The sequence below is a fragment of the Anneissia japonica genome, unplaced genomic scaffold, assembly GCF_011630105.1.
Source record: "Anneissia japonica isolate Jap-2015-1 unplaced genomic scaffold, ASM1163010v1 scaffold1356_len1145284_cov175, whole genome shotgun sequence".
Lineage (NCBI taxonomy): Eukaryota > Metazoa > Echinodermata > Crinoidea > Comatulida > Comatulidae > Anneissia > Anneissia japonica.
The window spans coordinates 130,794-151,488 of NW_022706987.1; the positions used below are offsets into that span (position 1 = coordinate 130,794).

Here is a 20,695-nt window from a genome sequence, read left to right on the forward strand (position 1 = left end):
CTCTCGTGAGGGTGCTACATTCCATTTAATTTTTTTAATAGCAAATTCAATGTAGTTCAGATATCATCGTAGGCGATTTGTCTCTATATGGGGCTTAGGGAGTGGAGCTGATTTTAGTCGTGAGAAAAACTTCTGCTGTCACAGAAATTGAACCCAGGACCATGGAATGAGAAGGCAAGCATTTTAACCACTAACCTACACAGCTTCACTCCAAGCTTACTGAATAGTGATATCGCTGTACACAATTAGTCTTGACAAATGCTTTATTACCGGATTGAAAAAGGATACCAAACATGGCCAGAAGGAAATACCCAATAAAGTAGAGGCAAAATGACGTGCAGTGCATACAGTAATCAAATCTGCCTGTGGACACTTTTTATCAAAAAGAGTCTGAGCTACTTCTCAGATAAACTTTTGTCAATATGATGTCAAGGATCTTAATTCTGATGCAAAGATGTAAAGTTATTCACGCTTCCAAGAACTCTCAAGGAGCCTACTCAATAAATCCGTCTATACTTTAGTCAAGAACTGAAACATTAAAAGGTTTTAAGAAAAGCCAGATTTCCAGGGTTTGCTCGAAAGTTGTAATTAAAAACCAAAACAATAATTTCGCTATTCCAAATGTTAGGAAAAACTAGTCAAGATTCAATTGATAAGTTATAATGATAAATCATTTCTATAATGTATTTGCATGTTGATCAGACCATCTAAATTAGCTTATACAGTAGCACTCCACTCCACATAGAGTATGGGATTTCCTCTGGGTTATGGACCCTAGCAACTAATGACATACAGTATAAATAATTTGCACTAATTTTGCACAAAATCATTAAATGCTGAAGAATCCCACCATCTTACCAATTCTGTACCATCCATTTCAGGTCAATTTCTCATATCTAATATTCGTAAAAAGGATTGATAACTAAAGATAGCTTTTAATATACAGTACTTATCAAAATTTGAATTTATGAACTCATTCATTTAAAATTGACGATTCTCATCCACTAAATGAGTATATTAATTAATTGATCAGGCATGATTTGCCAACCAGTGTGAAAACAAACATATGGTAAAAACTCATTTTTTGCCTGTCAGTCTGTTACCTATAAGCCAAGGTTACCAGGTAGTCACATCTTTCTATACTGTCAATACCATCTCAACTCCTTTACCTCTACGGCGATCAACTCATTTAGATTTTCTGTCACTGTACTATATATTGTATATTATTAATTTAACTGTAATTTAAATATTTTATGAACTGTATGTATAGTTTTATTATATTTGTCTTGTAATTAAATTTTTATGAATATTTTGTGTATTCCTAGCTCTGGAAAACAAATTTCATGTACTAGGCCTATACTTATATATTGCATACAATAAATGGAATCTTGAATTTTGAATCTTGAATTGAATCTTGCATGGTAATGAATGTCTCAATTCCCCGTGTCGAAACGCGTGCATTCATTCGACCTCCGCGTCCAGTCCGCTCTGAGTAATTCCAGGCCAAAGTCTTGTCTGGGTCTGATGTATTAAAACACCATTGAACCATGTCTACGATGATTCCCAGTCAGCCGTCTCAATTCCCGGAAAAAGTGTCGCATAGAGAATGTATTACTGCCTGTCAAGTTAGAAATAATGACAACCCAATCAAGTGACACTTAACTTAGGTCTACAATACAGGATATACGACGATGTTTGGTTTTATTTAGCAAATATAAACGAATTCATTACTGTATTTCCGACCTATAAAAAAAAAACGTACAAAGGTCAAACTAAAGTAAATCAGCAAAATTTTGCTAGAAGAACAAAATGAAATAAACTGAAGTCCTTATAATTTAAAAAGAATTTCGTATCGGCCAATATGAAGGAACTATCACCAAAATGAGATTGAATATTTGTGGTACGGTACTAAATTTTCTTGATATTCAAGCACAGAATGGATAATTATACTGAAATTATAGACGAAACCAGATGTAGTGCACCTAACGCATACATAGCTATTTGTATCCCAGATCTGACGACAATTCCAAACAAAAACGTGTTGATACACTCAATACAAATCTCAGAAATATTTCAAAAGACTACAACTGTAATTTAACTGAAAAAAACAATAATTGTACAATTAGTGATGACTCTGTACATAGCGAACTGTTGTTACCTGGTGATTTGCACTTAACTCGATTGCTTTTAAATTGTAAGAATGAATGAATATAATAAAGAACAGTAGGAGTCAAAATCAGTCTAAATGGAAGGAGATGTACTGTCAGAATTACAAATGGGTTCCCAAAATAATCACAAATGTGAAGACCACTTTACTTTAAATGTACCAGCAAGAAAAATAGTGGGAAACCGTCTACATTGCTTTCCTGAATTGCAGGTCTTTATGGTTAATTACTCTAGATAGCATGAAAAATTGGAATTCGGAGTTGTGTATGGAACCCAGTACAGTACTTAGTTACGAAAATATCAATATGTTGGAATTCGGAGACATCGTAACTGAATATTTTTATGTGACACAAGGGGTTAATCAGGGGTGTGTGTTGTCACCTGTCATTCTGATATGTAGGCTACGTAAACGAACTTGGTATTTTGACAAAACATAACCCAGGTGTTCAAAGAGGTAGTTTGTCTAACAAGTTGTCTTTTTGTGCGGACAATTAGTCCTGTTGGCAAATGCCTTCGAATTTTTAAACAAGCACTTCCGTTCAGCGTATAAACTAGGCTTTAACCGCTTCAAATGTAGGCTAATGTCCTAATCAGAAAAATGTATGATAATTTGGCTTTGGAAATGAATGAATTTTAGAATTAGAGCCTATTATAAGCTTCCGGTACACTGTATCTTGGACTCTGACCATAACCATTATTATAAATAAGTCGTTAAGAACGGCTATTATTTTCAATAATAGGAAGTCAAAAATGACTATTTTGTGTATGTTACGGTGATTTACTATGGAAAACTCTGGCACTTCCGTCCAGTAATTATGTATTAATTTGTGGGCCTGTGACATACATAATATTGATGGATTGCAATTGAGAATGGCAATGGTAAATCCCCGTGTACCACTTGTCACGTCGTGATTTTATGATGATCTGGGTCAATCCTATTTCTACACAAGACATTCCTGATTCCTGATGATGACATAATTAATGTCGAAATATTGAATCCCGACACGATGGCGTAAATTTCTATACTTGGAGTATGTATTATACTATCTTACAAGACATCATTAGACATAATATTAGATATCGCCGGCTTTGTAATTTATACCATCGTACCTTACTCTATAAGGATGTCTGTCAGAGCAATACATTAGCATTGAAGGTTGTGTGACCACATGATGGATATCTGTCCATTGAAGGAAACAAAATGAGCAGGAAGTTTGTAATCGAAGAGTTACGAATCTTCACTTAAAATGTATGCTCAAATTAACAGTGACTTTCAAGGGGTTTGCCTAAAAATCAAAGCTAGATCAAATAATCTGCCATTAAACTTTCGTGTCCACCAATGTTTTCTGACCATGGTACATTATGTAACTGGAATTCCCGCTACAGAAAAAAGAAATTAATTACCGGTAGTTTTTGCCTTTTCCCACTAGCTATAGTACTTTTTGCTCTGGTTTTTCTCCCGTTTCCATATGTTTTTTGCAAAGGGTTTGTCTACCCTGCTCTTTGGTCTATTTCAGTGTCTGGGTCTTTTTTACACCTGCTTAAAACAAAAGCTATATCAAAGATGTGCTTAGTAAAATATGACGTTATTCTCTACATATTTTTAATATTAATAACTGCTAATATAGTCTTTTATGCTAACGCAATTTGCGTTTTAACCATGGTTACAGTTAGGTTCAACGCAAAGCTACAACCTATAATATTTTCTGTAGCGCACGTTACTGTCACAAGTGATGCCTATCATTGCAACCTTAGTTTGTGTTTTCAGTAGCGCAGTGTTGTTTTCATGTATTTTTCATTACTATTATATTTTTACAGATTTTGTTTAATTAAAAATGTGCATCAATTCTTATTAGGCCTATGTCAATAAGGAAAAGTCTTTAGTTCTGTTCAGGGGCTGGTGCCAGACCGGGAGAGCTGCTCCCCACCCCACCCAGTCGGGGAGAAAAAGAATTCATCGTGGAGAATAAGAAATTATAATAGTATTTGTAACATATTTGTAGACTCCAAATCGATTAACTATGCCTTTCAAACACCTAGGCCTAAATGTTTATAGTTTCCGGGGGATTGGCCTCCTGGATCACTTTTGAGCGACGCCCGACCACGCCCGCTTACTCTCTCTCGGAAGTCTCACCCCACTTGATGCTGTTTTAGAAACAGATATAGTAGGACTAAGTGTGGTGTTGATCCCAAGATATTCAAACCAAAAGATTAAAAATTCCTAATCAATAGAAAAAAAAATCTAATCTAAGTTTTATCCCGATCTTATTTACACTATTTTAGTTTTAAAATGCTAATTTAAAATGATTGATTTATAAGTATGATTGCATATTTGTATTGGATTACTCTTTAATTGTATTTATCTGATTCGTGCATGTCTCGTTTAAAGTCGGTGGAAGTTAATATAGTTCTACTGAACTCTATGGCGTGTACCACTGATTTAAAAGTGTAGATTCAAATAAAGTATTATTTATTATTATTTATTAACTCATTTTTGGGGCACATATCCACTACCGGTAACTTTGTAATTTTACGGAAAAACATAATTGTGGTCACTCTATCGCTTTTGTCAGATAAGAAACATACGTTATATGATTTATTAAGATTGCAAAAATGGACAGCGATTCCCCAGTTTTGAGAAATAAAATCAAAACAGAATTTTTTTCTTTCCGTGGATGAATATACTAAAAAAACCCTAGTGTCATAACTCAGTTTGATTTCCAACGATAATGTCAACTTTTAATTGTAGTGAAATGATATTAACTCGGCCGGTTAATGTTAATTATTTAATTATGTACAATACTACCTTGTACTTTAACACTGAATACCAATGGGACAGGTACATGTATATTTACTCTGAAAACGTTTTATTGGACATTCACCCTGATAACTAAGAATTACAGGATGACGTATGATGACTTCGAACTAAACTATGCTTACACAAGAATAGTGGGCAGATTGATCGGAAAAGCCACTTCTAATGTGTCAAAATCAAAATCAAATCAAATCAAATTTATTTCACTTGCAACATTGATTGCATACAAAATTCAATGAAGTAAATGGAACAAAAAAAAAAGCAAGCAAGGGTTGCTGAGCGGGCAGATTAATACAATTTATAGAAGATACAAAACAATTAAACTATAATATAGAAACTTAAAGACTTAGATGTTGGAATAATTAAAAACTTTAAAACAGAATATAAATGAATTGCCAACAAAAATTCACTTTATATGTGAATACTTATACTTAGGCCTAATTAACAAAAACCAAGTAGAAGACAGTTTTCATTGTTTCTCATCTATTACAAATTGGTCTTAATGATGAAACTTAAATTAAACCTTAGAAAAACTGAACTTCTTGTTATTTCTTCCAAATATCGTACTCGCCCTGTTTCTAAAATTAACATAAATTGTAATGGTATTAACATATTTCCATCTTCTTCGGTTCGGAACTTAGGGGTCATATTTGACAAACATCTTGATTTCAGCAACCATATATCATCTGTATGCCGATCGGGTAACTTTCATCTTCGCCGTATCCGTTCCATTAGACCTTACATCTCATCTTCTGCTGCTGCTTCTCTTGTTCATGCTTTTATTTCATTCAAACTTGACTTCTGCAATGCATTGCTCAATGGTTCACCTGCTATTAGCATTAGACACCTTTAAAAACTTCAGAACTCTGCTGCTTGTTCATGCTTTTATTTCATTCAAACTTGACTTCTGCAATGCATTGCTCAATGGTTCACCTGCTATTAGCATTAGACACCTTTAAAAACTTCAGAACTCTGCTGCTCGTGTTGTAACACTGTTTAAAAGGTTCACCCACATTACGCCAATTTTTCTTCACTGGCTACCGGTTGATAAGCGAATCATTTTTAAAATTCTTTTCACCCATCTATTCATGGTCGTGCCCCACTATATCTCTGTTCTACTCGTTCTTCTCAAGCCCTCAAACTTGTTACGGTTCTCCACGAGTCAAGCATATTCGTACCGGTGAACGCTCTTTTTCCTTCTCTGCTCCTAAACTCTGGAACTCTCTGCCTCCTCAATTACGTATCATATCTGATCCGGAATTATTCGTATCCACTCTTAAATCCTTTCTCTTCAAATAGTTCAACTTCTTTCTAACATGTTCCAGCGCCGGTGACAAGCCAGTTTTGTTTGCTTTAATAGGCGCTTTAAAAATGTTTATTATTATTATTATTATTATTATTATTATTATTATTAATAATAATAAGTCCCATGCACTCACTCAACGTCAGAAGTGTGTCAATGTTTGATAATATTGGATAGTATAAATGAGACACTCTGAAAGTTTGGATTCTAAAACATTGTAACTACTGATTTTACTGAGTCCGTATTCGAAAGCAACAAGAGTATGTTAATCTTATTTTATGTTAACTTTACTTCATTTATACATTTAAGTTAATGTTTTAGTTTAAGAGTTGGCTTCAAAGCCATATGCCAATGTACTTTGGATTAAGTATTTGATTGTTACATTGTTTTAAGTGCATTTAATAGTTTTAATAAACAATTTACATTTTGTTTAGTATTAGAATATAAATTGAAGCCTCAAAGTTCAATTATTATTCAATCATAGTATATTCACTTTAATGTTGTAATGATACTAAATCATAGTTTATGAATTAGGTTTTTGCGTTCATTAATTGTTTGCTGAACGATGTTATCAAATGTATCAATATCAAATTGAAGCCTCAAAGTTCAATTATTATTCAATCATAGTATATTCACTTTAATGTTGTAATGATACTAAATCATAGTTTATGAATTAGGTTTTTGCGTTCATTAATTGTTTGCTGAACGATGTTATCAAATGTATCAATATGTATTTTGATTATATTTTTATCGAGTATTTTAACTGTATTTTGTTATGTGTCAATTAGGGTGTCCACCATCTTGTTATATACGATATATTTAACTTGATTTATAGGTTTTTCTAGAGATTGATGCCATACGGTCATCTGTGTTTGCCAGTGCTAAAGGAGTCCACTGAGCTGGTAATACATAGTAAATTCTTAGATTAATTAATATTTAAGTGATGACTTAAATGCTGATGTTTAATTCAATATATTTTCTTTGTATTTAGAAAATTGGAAGTTTAAATGGATTATTTTAATTTCTTATCTTATATTTGTGACGTTTTTCATACGATACGATATATTATCACAATTTAATGCCTTTAAAAGCTGCACAGCTTGCTTTTACCACTATTGTTGATGGTATCAGTTATTATATCTTATTTTTCCTTATACTGTAAGTAATGAAGTGGTTTTTTGGTCATTTCAGGTTTTGTTTTTACTTTTGTTTTCCTTTTTATGCTATTGCATTACTTTTGGGTAATAAAAATTTGGTTACTGAACCACATGTCTGTCGCTCTGTACCGTCCGCAAATATAAACAACGTAGTTCCGATAGCGTAAAATTGTATTTAAGACATCTAAAGGCCTTCCCCGGTAGGAAATGCTCCCCCCTCCCGCACACCCCCCGTCGGGGAAGTTAAGAGAGATTCGTCGGGGATAAAATATTGTCATGAATTGGATAGGCCTATATATAAAAAGTTTTGACGCCGATGAGATACAAAAAACACCATCCTTAGGTCAAGATCCCTGATATCTAGCGGCTTATTTTTTTTTAAATGTTCTCATTGGGAAGTGGGACAACCCATCCCTCGGCTCAGGCCTGCGGTCCTCGGATGACGCTATGCACCAAAGTACAATTCTTGTTCTGCCTGTCGGGGTCGTTGTTCTGCCGTCGGGGAAATCCTAAGCGCCGCCACTGCCTTCGGCCCATAGGCCTATTATTTAAAAGGACACAAGAACTATAATCACTGGCACGTGAAGATAACCAATACAATGACAATGGTTTTATTTTTCCCAAATAGATGAAGAATAATGCAATCATTTTTATTATGATGCTAACATTATTTGAATTCATTAACTTAAAATCATCATCGTTGGATAATTATTAATTGATCTTCTCTTTGATATAAATACAGCTTGAATTTCAAAAGAATGAATTTCGTTCTGCTATACTACCATAAAGACATAGGCCTAATCTATCATTCATTTCAATGATTTGCTTGCGACCTTCTTTTACATTAAGCTTAGAGCATTATTGGATAAACCAAAAGAGGTAATTAACCATTTAAATTAAGACTTAATGTTCATCAACAGATATTCCTCAATACAAAGTTCACTTTATATCTAAAATATTTGTTTTTTGTGTCTTTATGTATATTATGTCTTCTCATACATTTTTATTGATTTTCCCCCAATTTTATTTTTTCTCTTTACTTTTGTCTTTATTCGTATTTTCGTTTTATTATATTTCAATGTTATTATTATCTGCGTATCTGATGATTTTTAATCAAAATTAAATTTAGTGTGTATTGAATTGTATTGCTTTTTATTCAATCAAATATTGAATAAATTAAAATTTAAATTTAAAATCTTGCATTAAAATTAAAATTAACATGATTTGCAAAAGAGCCTGTACAAAATATTTTGGTCAGGGTCAGATAAAGCAAAGTTCCACGGTAACTCATTTAGAAAACGAAAACCGAGTGTGCATCGACGAAATCGGATTTTTTTGTTAACCGACTGTGCCTGAAAACCGAGTGTCTTGAAAATCGACTTCGTAGGTAAGTTGCTCCTTAGCGTTCCATATAAAACTGCAAAAAAGACTACAGTATACGTATTATATGTTGTCGGGAAACAGTTAACGGTCCAGTGAAAAACGTCGGTGAAAGTCATTAGTTTTCTCACAATTAATCTTAAATATGGATTGACATTCACTTCTTGAGATCGAGACTCCGTTTCTTATTCTAGCCATAGGCTTTGAAATAAGCGTAATTTTAATAGGCCTATAGATGTTCCTATCAATTCGAGTATCGAACAATATATTTGGTAATTTAACAAAAACTTCACTTGACTCTACACCTCGTAATTTACACTCCCTTGATTTTTGTAACAATTTGTAGCAGTGCATCTTTAACTAATAATTTATCCGGAGCTAATACTGAAGACTTTTTAATAACTTATATTTATAATTTTATTTATCCTCTATGTCTTTCTTTCCGTGTTTATTCTTTTTGCTCGTTTTGCATGTAATGTATATTTATGAGTGAACTATTGTATTATCTCCGTCTAAAGTTGGAGGGTGATATGATATTCATACATTTTACTATCTTGACTAACTATATTATACGTGCACTCTATGCACTATTAACCATGTTTGTAAAACTTAATTATACATGACTGATCTTGTAGGATGGCAATCTCTCCAATTTACTAGCTTAGATAGTAGCGAAATTACTTTAGTCAATGGTAACCGCAAAAAGTTCAATCCTATTGAAAATGTCAGCGACACTAAATATGATGATCAGTTAGACCCAACACGAAATTTTCAACATCAGCATTCTAATACGTTTAAAAATTGTAAATTCATGGGTAGGGAAGAATTTAATAACTCTGCTGAATAAATGCCACCTCTTGCACTCGCATTAGAAACCTATCAAAACACCTTGATGATCTCAAATACTATTTATCCATATTAAAGCATACATTTTCTATTATTGGGATTTATGAGACCTGGCTTAACTCCACATCTGTGACTCCCCATATTAGTAATTGAAAATGAAATGAATGAAAATGATAGAACTGATCGAAGTGGAAGTGATATTTGTCTCTACGTTCACGAGAACCTAAAGTTCATCCCAAGGCCTAATCTGGCTATTGATGTTAATGCATACGAATGCCTATTTAGTGAAATAGTAAATGAAACCAGTAAAAATATAATCGTTGATTATTTATAGAACACTAAGCTTAAATGTACGTAATTTTAAATTTAAAACAAAATAAAATAAATAATTGCCACAACCCCACTAGTGATTTTATTGAAAATATTGTCAAAATTCCTTTTATTCAGATATAGAAACATACAGGTATTTTAGAAAGCAATGCCACTTTGATCGATAGCATAATATTTACTAATGTAATTGCCTATAATATTCTTCCGGTATCAGGTGTTCTAATTACTGCCATATCTGCTTATTTTCCACATTGGCTGTCCTGTTAAACTAACTAAGACCAGTGATATGCATCATATTAAATATGTACCATAGTTAATGAACAAACACTTAATGCCGATGACCAAACTCTAGTACTGTACACTAGTCTGTGGTCTATCACAAAAAGTGATCCAAATGATGCTTACAATTACTTTGTTTTCAAGCCGCACCTTTAGGCTGCTACGAACAAGAGGAGACATTCATTTGGAAACTGTAGGTAAGCAGCAGCTTTTACTACGAATGAATGAGGATTCCGAACTAAGCAATGCGCATGTGCAGTCACCAAAGAAGTCCCAAATATCTATGACAACACAGTGAGCATGCGCACTGAGTAAGTGAACGTTGTGGAGCATGTGCAGTTACCAAAACGACGTCTCATTAAATCATTGAGCATGACCAAATACAATTACCGAGATAGCGTACGGTACCATGATCTATTGTAGTGGGACTGAGGTGAATGTGGGCTTTCCTGATGTTCTCTTTCTTTGCAAAAAAATATCCGATGCATTATATTTTGAATTAAGACCATTTTGAAACCACTTTTAAGTGTGACAGTGTCATTTCAAGGCATCTAGAATTGCCAAATCCATTCAACCTTAGCCTCAACCATGGTGAACTGAGGTGAAGGTTTATATTTTTTTATGATTGTCCATCCTGCCAGTGATCAATCAATCAGGCTAATTTACACTTTTATGAGAGCTTTTAGCACATAACTAGGGCTATGACACTTTTTTTTTTATTTCCCGGGGGATGCTTGGCCTGTCTGCTGGCAGCCATCCTTTTCCTCCTGCTTTCCCCTTACTGCCAATAATTAATATTGTTTAAAACGGGTCGCGTCATCGCGTTAAAAATAGTCCGAAATGGGACCACTCTTGGATTGGGTCCACTTTGGATTAGGTCCAATCTTGAATTTGTCCACACTTAAATTGTCCCACACTGTTTGAAAATCCTAGCTGCGGCATTGTGTGTAACCCCATAGTTACCAAACAAATATTCGTCAAATACTACTGTAATGGGCTTTTAGTGCGTAGAATCATTTTTGCCCTTTGCCTTAGGAGTTTTTAGCTGTAGCAGTTGTTATTTTTCTATTAGTTCATTGTCATATATTTATCGGTGTCTTGTCGAGTGTTTTGTTTTTCTTTGACTACGTCTCCTCTGTGATATTGTTTCAAACAACAAAACATGCGTTATCCGATAATTTTAAGTTAATTCGTTATTACGGAAGAGCTTATTCGTCCATGATTCAAGAGTTTTAATACTACTTCATGCTCAAGTAATAACTCTGTGTTTATGAAGGCCATAGCTCTTTAGTAGAAATCAATATGATTCTACAGTAATAATAATATCAGTCGACGTGAATTGTGTTTATAGATTGTTTATGTGTGCAGAGACAGGCGGTAAATCAAAGAGAGATATATACAATTTATGATGTCAAGCATCAAGTTAGTTATAATGTGTAGGACGACCACTTTTGTATAGAAGTAGGAGCTTACGTCGACGAGAAAGTTGGCCAATAGCAGCATTAAATTTAACAAGAAAAGGTAATGATCGTAAGAAAGACAATACATAAAAGCAGGTGTCCTTATAGTAAACAATTAACAAGCGTCCTACATTCAAATATGTATTATAAGGAAAATTCTTTTAAGTTAAAAACCACGTACATTTGGATAATTTTTTTTTCGATTTAAGCTGACGTGTTACTGGAAGGGTGATTCGAATAATCACAAAGTTGATTGAAGTTTAACCGATAGAAGTTGTCACCATCATTATTGTTTCTTAAGTGTACATTACTAAAGAACAGTATTATAATGACTATTAATTGTAAATACGATGATAATAATATTATTATTATAATATATATTATGATATATTTGTAATTATAATTATAATAAATAATGAAATAGGAATTTATAGACCTGTCAGTATAGTCGTAGTGCTTGAAACTAGTAAATTTTATTCTTGATTAAATATTTTTGCAGTTATCTGTAGGTGAATTGTGTAATACTTATAGAAACTGAAGTGTATCAAACAATGAAATACAACACTATTATAGTGAAACATGCTCTTTTAATTCAGTTATTCGTCATAATGTCTTGAAAATACAGGACATTTTAGCCCTACTCTGTTGCACACTTTAGTTTCTCTCCAAACTCGAACATATTTTGTGAAAGATTTGTTAAATTAACGTGGGATAGGTCGCATTAAACAAATTCATTAGCATTAGTTGTTGTAGTTTATAGCTGAAGCATGGACCTGTTAATAATTATTATTTAGTCCATGGTTGTAGTTAAAATTTTCTGATGTGTGCATGTTAATGTGACTGGATTCTGTTTTCTTAGCGTTCTTCTGATTCTTCTGGCAACATTTCAAAACGTTACTAGTGCCAAACGTTTGGGCAAATTTCAACTGAACTTAGTCAGTACAACCAGTGACACCTCCCATACATGTGGTGTTCATAGCTTCGAGTCGATGGCCACACAGGTCATTGGGGTCAAAAAACCCAAAATCGTATAAAAGACTACTTCTGTCACAAATAACATAGCACAGTCTTGTCCTTTGCAGATATGCATTGGCATAAGGCAAAGTCTATGGAGTTCATGGTATTCATGGATTTGGGGTCAAAATATCCCATTTCCAATTAGAACGAGGAACATAAAATATCTACCAATAAATATATGGAATAAACTATTTGATACAAAAATATTTCCAATTGTAATTTATGGGTGTGAAATTTGGAGTTTTTATGATTTAGCAAAATTGATAATTTTCACACACGTTTTACCAGATTCATATTAGCAAATGGCAAACACGCTCCTGTGTTGCCGTTACTGCAGAAATTGGCAGATATTCTTTATACATTGAGTGCATTATTTCTCTTATTCGTTATTGGTTATATATTATTGAAATTGATAAAGATACATTTCTTTTTAAGTGTTACTCTTTTAAGTTAAGAAAACTTGTGTTGGGCTAAGCACTTTAAAACATTTATTATACTCCACTGGCGTTGCCTATGCTTGGTTTACACAAAGTTGAAAACAAGAACAGATTTATCCAACAACTTAAATAAGATTAATTTACCTTGATAAACAGAAATATTTTGAACAGTTTACTTTACGCTCAAAATTAAAGTACTTTAAGATTTTTTTTAACAAAAAATGAAATTAGTTACCATTTAATACATTTAAAATATTTTTAACCTAGAAGACTGTTTACTAAGTTCCGTTTAGGAGTTCTTAGTTTAGAAGTCGAGAAGGGTAGATGGAATAAGATTTCACTCCAGTCTCGTTTTTGTAAACTCTGTAATTTTAGTTCAATCGAAGATGAATTTCATTTTACAATAATTTTTCCTTTCTATTCTCAGATCAGAAATGGTTTTATTGCTAAATTTTATCATACTCTTCCTTTGCATTGACACATTTTATTTATTAATGTCTAACATAAAATTAAAGGGCCGGTGGGAGAGTGGGGGAAAATAAGAGGATTTTTTAAAAATATGAATGATTTAATACTGCGCCTACAAATCATCAAAGTAGGATACAGTTTGTGGCAGTGTATTTACATGTCAATTTAGCACCACATCCAATATTTCAATTATTGAACATAAGATGCTTTAGCTTTACAAAACATTTGTAGTAGTGATATTCAAACCTTCATTAAGAGCTGTAGTATATTGTAATTACAGTCGCATATCAATTTTCTATATTTATAATACACGTCAAGTAATGTTCAATTTTCTGTCGTTTTATCAGTGACACATTTTTATACCCGTTAATATGCATTACCTTCTCAACCTTTTATCTTGGTTTTAAAGGCCCTTATTGAAATCACCCATAAAATGCATGTTGTAATGCGTGTTGAAATTGTATTATATTATACAACTCTACTTTTCAAAAAAATATTCCTAAATCTGCAATTATATCGATCTGATACAGTAAGTTGCCTTGACTGGAGGCAACCGTGATAAAGGTCACCATCAAGTAAAATTCGCACATTTCCAAAACTGCTTTGATCACATGTTTTTTTTTTATCTGACAAAGACGTCCATGCACATAATCTAGGACCTGATGATCAATTACTGATATTTCACCAATAATCATAAATCTGTTTATTCCTTAATGTATTCAATTTTGTACCACCACGAGGTTGGTATGGTAGTCTAGCATCAGTATGGATTGCCAATGAGCTGTGAGTAGTACTTCCATTTTATTAATACAGAAATATTGACAGGATTTGGAACCATTTTTGCAAAAAGCTAATATTGTACAGACTTTATCAAACGACTTATACCAGATCCAGCTCCACCAGTAACAAACACATAAAATGGTTTAGGATTGTTGACCATTGATCTTTTGTAAGCACCGATCATGGATCTTTTTGAACAGTGTCTTCTCCTGTACATCCAACAACCTTAATAAGCCTAAAGCATCTTTCTTTGATAGTGTAACTGAATGTGCAACTGGAATATCATATTTATTACCTTCATCGTGTGATACTGTTTCATACTCTGTTTGGCATTCAACCCGTTTTTGCTTCGATTTAGGCCGGGCGGCAAAGAGGGGAAACTGTAACAGGGGCAAGGGTTGATTTGGGGCCCCAGGTACGAGCGCGAAGCTGAGGGGGCCCTGTCAATCTAGAGGGGCCCATTATTAGGGGACCAATGCCATTAATGAGGGTCAATGATAGTAATTATTTTTGAAAAAAAATATGAAAAAATGCTACCTGCAATTTATGGTCCCCCTGGTAAGCTGGCCCTGGGAATCATCCCCCTCACCCCCACGCCCGTCGCTTCTCTCTGTGGCCCTGGATATAGGACAAATTAAAGCCCATGCATCTTCTCGTAAAACCATTGTAGAGATGATCAAGACAAAACACCCATTGCGCACACCACTTCGCATGTACAACCAATGTCGGGTAGCTCCATACAGGACTGGCTCAAGGTTGATTAACTCTACGAAATAAATGAAATGAAATGAAAGAGGAGCTGTTTTGATCTCAAATTACTCAGAAGACCTATATTTACATTCACTCTAATAGTAGCCCTGCAATTACATTGCAACTGATTTGTATTCAGTTGGGTCTCAAGATCTATCAAAAAAGAGATTCAGCCAATACGGCCTAAGGAAAGCCGCCACTGTTTTGCATTTATAAAAATGGTCGCCATAAAAACCTTTTCTATTTTTTAACTTCTAAGTCATGTAAGAAGTTGATTCTAGTGGCAAAATATATGTTATTAGGGTAGAGGAACCTAAATATTAAGTTCAAGATATTTATTTAATATTTAGTTGATTAAAATGATTTTTAGGTACATTGCACTTACAAGAAATATCAAAATAAAATAATAGATTTATTCATAAATGAATATCTTATAATTTTAGATTCTTGAAGTTCATCAAAGAAAATAATATGGCTAATACAAGCAATAAAGAAGGAGTTTTCCGTGCCTTGTGTACACGCCAAAAGGCCAAAGAAGTTCAAGGGTTAGAAACAATACCTTAAGGCGAAAATACTGCCGCTAAGAGGAAATTATATATATATATATAATATATATGTATATACATTTAACACTTACTGTATATATATATATGTATATATATATGTATTTAACACTTACTGTATATGACGCAAATTTTCGGTCAGTCTGAACCCTCTTCAGGCGTAGTCCGATCGTCGTCTGAACCAATCGGTTCGTCTCCGTTTCCGCATAACATTACATAACAAATACGGAGTAGTGGTTATTCATGAGTATGGTAAATAACTCATGACATCATACCACTGTTCCTTTATATTATAAGCTATGATAGAATTCGATAAAATGTGTAGACGAAAAACGACAACATATAAAGAAAATTCCCACAATAATAATACATAACCATGGCTATGTATTATTATTGTGGGCATTTTCTTGACTCCATTTCGTGTTAAATCTTGTACATAAATAATTCGTAAATATGTATGAGATAAATATTGTAAATATATATTAATGAGAATTAAAAGCCGTGATAATAATAATAATAATATTTGTTATCTCTTTATTATGTAAGATCTTGGTTTTAATTAATTTCACAAAATTCCATAATATTAATAATAATTATAAAACTTATTTACAATGGATATTTATTCGCTGACACGTTCTTTTATGAGCATGAACCAAACGATATGGTAAACACAACTATAAACTACTGCGGTACTTTGAATTTGAATACAAAAATATAAATTGATATAGCAGATTAATAGAAAAAGGTAAAGCATAATTATTTATGAGTACTTATTAATCATGTATATGAATAGATATTGAATTAGGCGCGATATACAAGTTATTCCCAACGACAGAAACTATGTAATACAAACGCGTCTAGGAAAGCGATCATCTAATTATCGTGCCTCATGAATATTAATAAGCTATGCCAATATTTCGGAGACGCGTCTGAACGGGGTTGTGCCCAAAATTCCATAATAGTAATAATAATTATGAAGCTTATTTACAATGAATGTTTATTCACTGACATGTTCTTTTATGAGGATGAACCAAACGATATGGTAAACACTACAGCGGTACTTTGAATTTGAATACAAAAATATAAATTGATATTTACTGGTTACCAGTAAAGCAAAGAATAATATTTAAAATACTGCTTGTCACTTACAAAAGTAAACTATATAATTCACCCACGTACATCCGAGAACTCAATGAAGAGCATCGTTCACATCGCTCACTATGATCTGCATCTAAAAACCTCCTGCATGTTCCTAAAACATCTACAATCACTTATGGCAGCAGTGCCTTTTCCTCATCATCTCCCCTTAATTGGAACAACATACCTTTATTTATAAAAGAATCAAAATCAGTGGGCACATTTAAGTCAAAACTTAAAACCCATTTATTTCAACAATTAACTGTTTAATAATTTATATCGTGTTCTTTCACAACGGAGTGGCCTGCTTTGTCTCTAGGGCCGCTATCTTGGTCGCAGACTCTGAGCACCCGGTCGCCTGTGGCAGGGCAAATATGAAACCTGCTCCTTTGTTCGCGCCACCTAGGTAGGGGACCGGGACTGCGCTTCAGAGACCTAGCGTTGTTTTGCCACCACACCCTATAATATTGTAAATTCAACATCTTTTCTATAATTTCTATAATTTTATGTAAAGCGCATAAAGGCACTGTGCAATATGCGCTATATAAATGTAACTTATTATTATTATTATAGCAAGTTAATAGAAAAAGGTATGGCATAATTATTTATGAGTACTTATTAATCATGTATATGAATAGATATTGATTGTTTGGGCGCTGAGTAGCTGCGGCCGCTTTTCCTAATTAAGACGAATAATCTATCTCAACTGATCGTGAGATTGGTGATATCTTTCTTCTTAATGTTTGATAACTGATTAGTAGTAGTTTCTGGAAGAGAATTGTCTTCTATAACGACAAGACAAACCTTATCTTTATAAATGTTCGCCTGAGTATTAGCTAGGCCACGACGTTTCACCTTGCATGGTAGTTGTTATCGTATTGTTAGGGATATTGTTAATTCGCTAGTAGCTTGTATTAGTTAAGTCGATGCGATCCGCCTCTGCAGGAATGTTATATGTTCTGCATTTGACGTTATATTATAATACTAGGACAGTAATTAGATAGATTGAAATTTTGGGTGACCTTCTAATTATTAATTTATTAAGATATTTCAGGAATAATATTATAGAATAGAACTTTCACTGCTAGGAAGCTATTTATATGCATGCCATTAGGGCATTGTTAGCGCCTGCTTGGTCAAGCGGTCCACCTGTGTAGGACTTTGTTATTGTGTTGATCGTTGATGTTTGTGAAGACATTCTCTTCGACTCATCATAGTACATATGGACTATATTTTTGGGTGACCGTATACTTTATGTGACCATCTGTTCAAAAAACACTGAAAATCATACAAATTTATCGTAAATGTCTAAACCCAACTTTGTTTACACTAAGGCTATGCTACTTAATATTAGAAATAGCACGATAGGCAGATTTAAATCAGACATAACTTTCTTTTCCAAGCTCAAGAATCTGGGAATTTTTCGCTTTCGAGGACGAAGAGGGGGGTCGCACGTTCAGGCCAGCGAATAGGGTGAGGGTAAAGTCAAACATTACTACCCCATTTTACCATCTTACTCACCCAACCAATGGTGTAGAAAGGTTTAGTCAGCCACCACACCAGAAGGTTTTCAAATGGACCAAATACTTCAACTGCAATTCTTATTTCAACTCCAATTGTAATAATTTCGATAATTTTATTAAACCTAGTTTTGATCACGCGCCGCTAGTTGGATCTAACTCAAATTTCAATGACGCTGAAAAGAGGCATAAGCCTATTAAGGTTAAGAAATTTCATTCTTGGAAAATTGGACAAATTAACATTCAATCTTGCTCAAATGATTTTAGGTTAGATGAAATGCTTAAGGACTGCAAAGCCTCTAACCTTGACATCATCTTTATTCAGGAAATGAGGCGGTTAGGAGAGGGATCAGTCAGTCATGAGGGCTACAACGTGTACTGGAGCGACATGAAAGTAAAACATCTGTATGGTGTTGGGATTGCCTTCATCAGCATCAATGGAATAATGAATATCTCACCACGTCTGATAGCAATAGATTTAATGATGAAAGGTCTAAAACTTCGTATTGTTTCAGCCTATGCGCCTACCGAAGCTAAATCATTAGCAAACAAGAAGTCATTTTATAGAGAACTGAACAAAATATGTCATGTAGGAATGGACAAAAACAGAAAGTTACTCATTCAATGTGACTTTAACGCCATTACATCAATCTGCAATAAACACTCAAGTTTTGATGGACATAACATGCATCATGACGATACATTTAATGAAAATGGCAGACTTCTGATAGATTTCTGCAATAGAAACGATCTTTCGATTCTTAATACTTGGTTTTCCCATCCGCTGATTCACAGATTAACATGGTATAGTCCAGATGGAGTAACTAGAAAAGTGTATGATCTCAGTTTATCGGGATCATGGATTAGATGCTTTGTTAAGGATGTCAGAACAAGGAACTCATATTTCCACTCTGACCATAGACTCCTTGTAACAAAGCTCAGGACACCTGCCAACAAGTCTGCAAGATTTCTTAAGAAATACAGGAAAATCCGTCCGCCAGACTTAAATGCTCTATCCAACCTGACTGTGAAAGAACAAATAATTAGGAAAATAAAGGACACATTAACAACGTCAGTCTCTCCAACCCAAGTTGACGAAAAGCATAATTTTCTCATGACGACACTAGAATATGCCAAAAGATCTCTCCCGAAGGTCACAAATAAGAAACACCCGGTTCCCGAGGATTATTATGATGATCATTTCAAATTCCTAATAACTAAACGTAAAAACTTGCGCAGGCAACCAAGGGCAGAACAGTCGGTAGAGAAGATGAAGAAACTAAACAAGGAAATAAAGCGTGCTGCAAGTAAAGTAAAAAGTAGAATGCTGCAAGACAAATCAAACGAAATAAATCAGGCCAAACAAAACAGAAAAGTTGCCGATATGTGGAGAAGCGCCAAAAGTCACTCAAAAATCATCAGTAGTAACCCAAAGGCCATAACTTGCCCTAACCTAGCACCACACTTCAAAGCCCTGTCACTCCAATCTTACTTTACCAGAGATTTCTAACCCACCACCGTGTATCAATAAACTCCATAGTTGCGTGCCAGTAATGAATAATAATCCCCCTGCACTTGATGAAATTCTCCTGGCCATCAAAGACTTGAAGAACGGTAAAACATCATTAGATATCGAAGCTGATCTGCTGAAAACTGCCGCAGAAATCCCGGAATTTCAGGATGAGCTGAAAAAGTACTTTAAAGAAATTTCTGATAAACGAAAAACACCCTCTCAGTGGAGTCTTAGTCGAATAATATCTATATGGAAAAGAAAAGGCAGTGCACTAGATCCAAAACAATACAGAGCTATATCAATCGGGCCCATCCTCACTAAGGTAGGTATGAATATAGCACTTCGTAGATTAACTCCATTTTATGAGCAACAACTTTCCAGCACCCAGTTTGGCTTTAGAGCAGGAAACGGCTGTAACCATGGCATATTCGTGATAAAGCAACTGCAAGAAGTGGCCTATCGATCTAAACGCAAGTTGTATACTTGCTACATAGATTTAGCTGCTGCATTTGATCACGTAAATAGATCATTTTTATTCGAAAGTATTTATAAGCGCCTTCCATCCTCATATGACACCACGAATATCGATATTATTAGGAGCCTTTATGAAGATACAAAATCTTTCGTTTCAGGCGAAGACTCTCTCAGGATCAATTCCCTATCATAAGTGGAGTGAGACAAGGCGGAAACGAAGGTCCAAATTTATTCAATCTTTTTGAAGATTATGCAATAAGGATTTGGAAGCATAGATGCTCAACAACGGAAGCAGAGAAA

General features: G+C 34.0%; 1 protein-coding gene across 1 annotated transcript; it reads left to right on the forward strand.

Annotated features, from left to right (window-relative positions):
- The first annotated feature begins 18,685 nt into the window (after positions 1-18,685).
- Positions 18,686-19,918, forward strand: LOC117106259 (craniofacial development protein 2-like). Its single transcript, XM_033247615.1, has one exon. It carries the CDS (start codon positions 18,686-18,688, stop codon positions 19,916-19,918), a length of 1,233 nt encoding a protein of 410 aa, XP_033103506.1.
- Positions 19,919-20,695: the final 777 nt, after the last annotated feature.

What these genes read in the sequence shown, in the direction of transcription:
- LOC117106259 (XM_033247615.1), top strand. Translation starts at nt 18,686, where the DNA reads ATGCTTAAGGACTGCAAAGCCTCTAACCTTGACATCATCTTTATTCAG.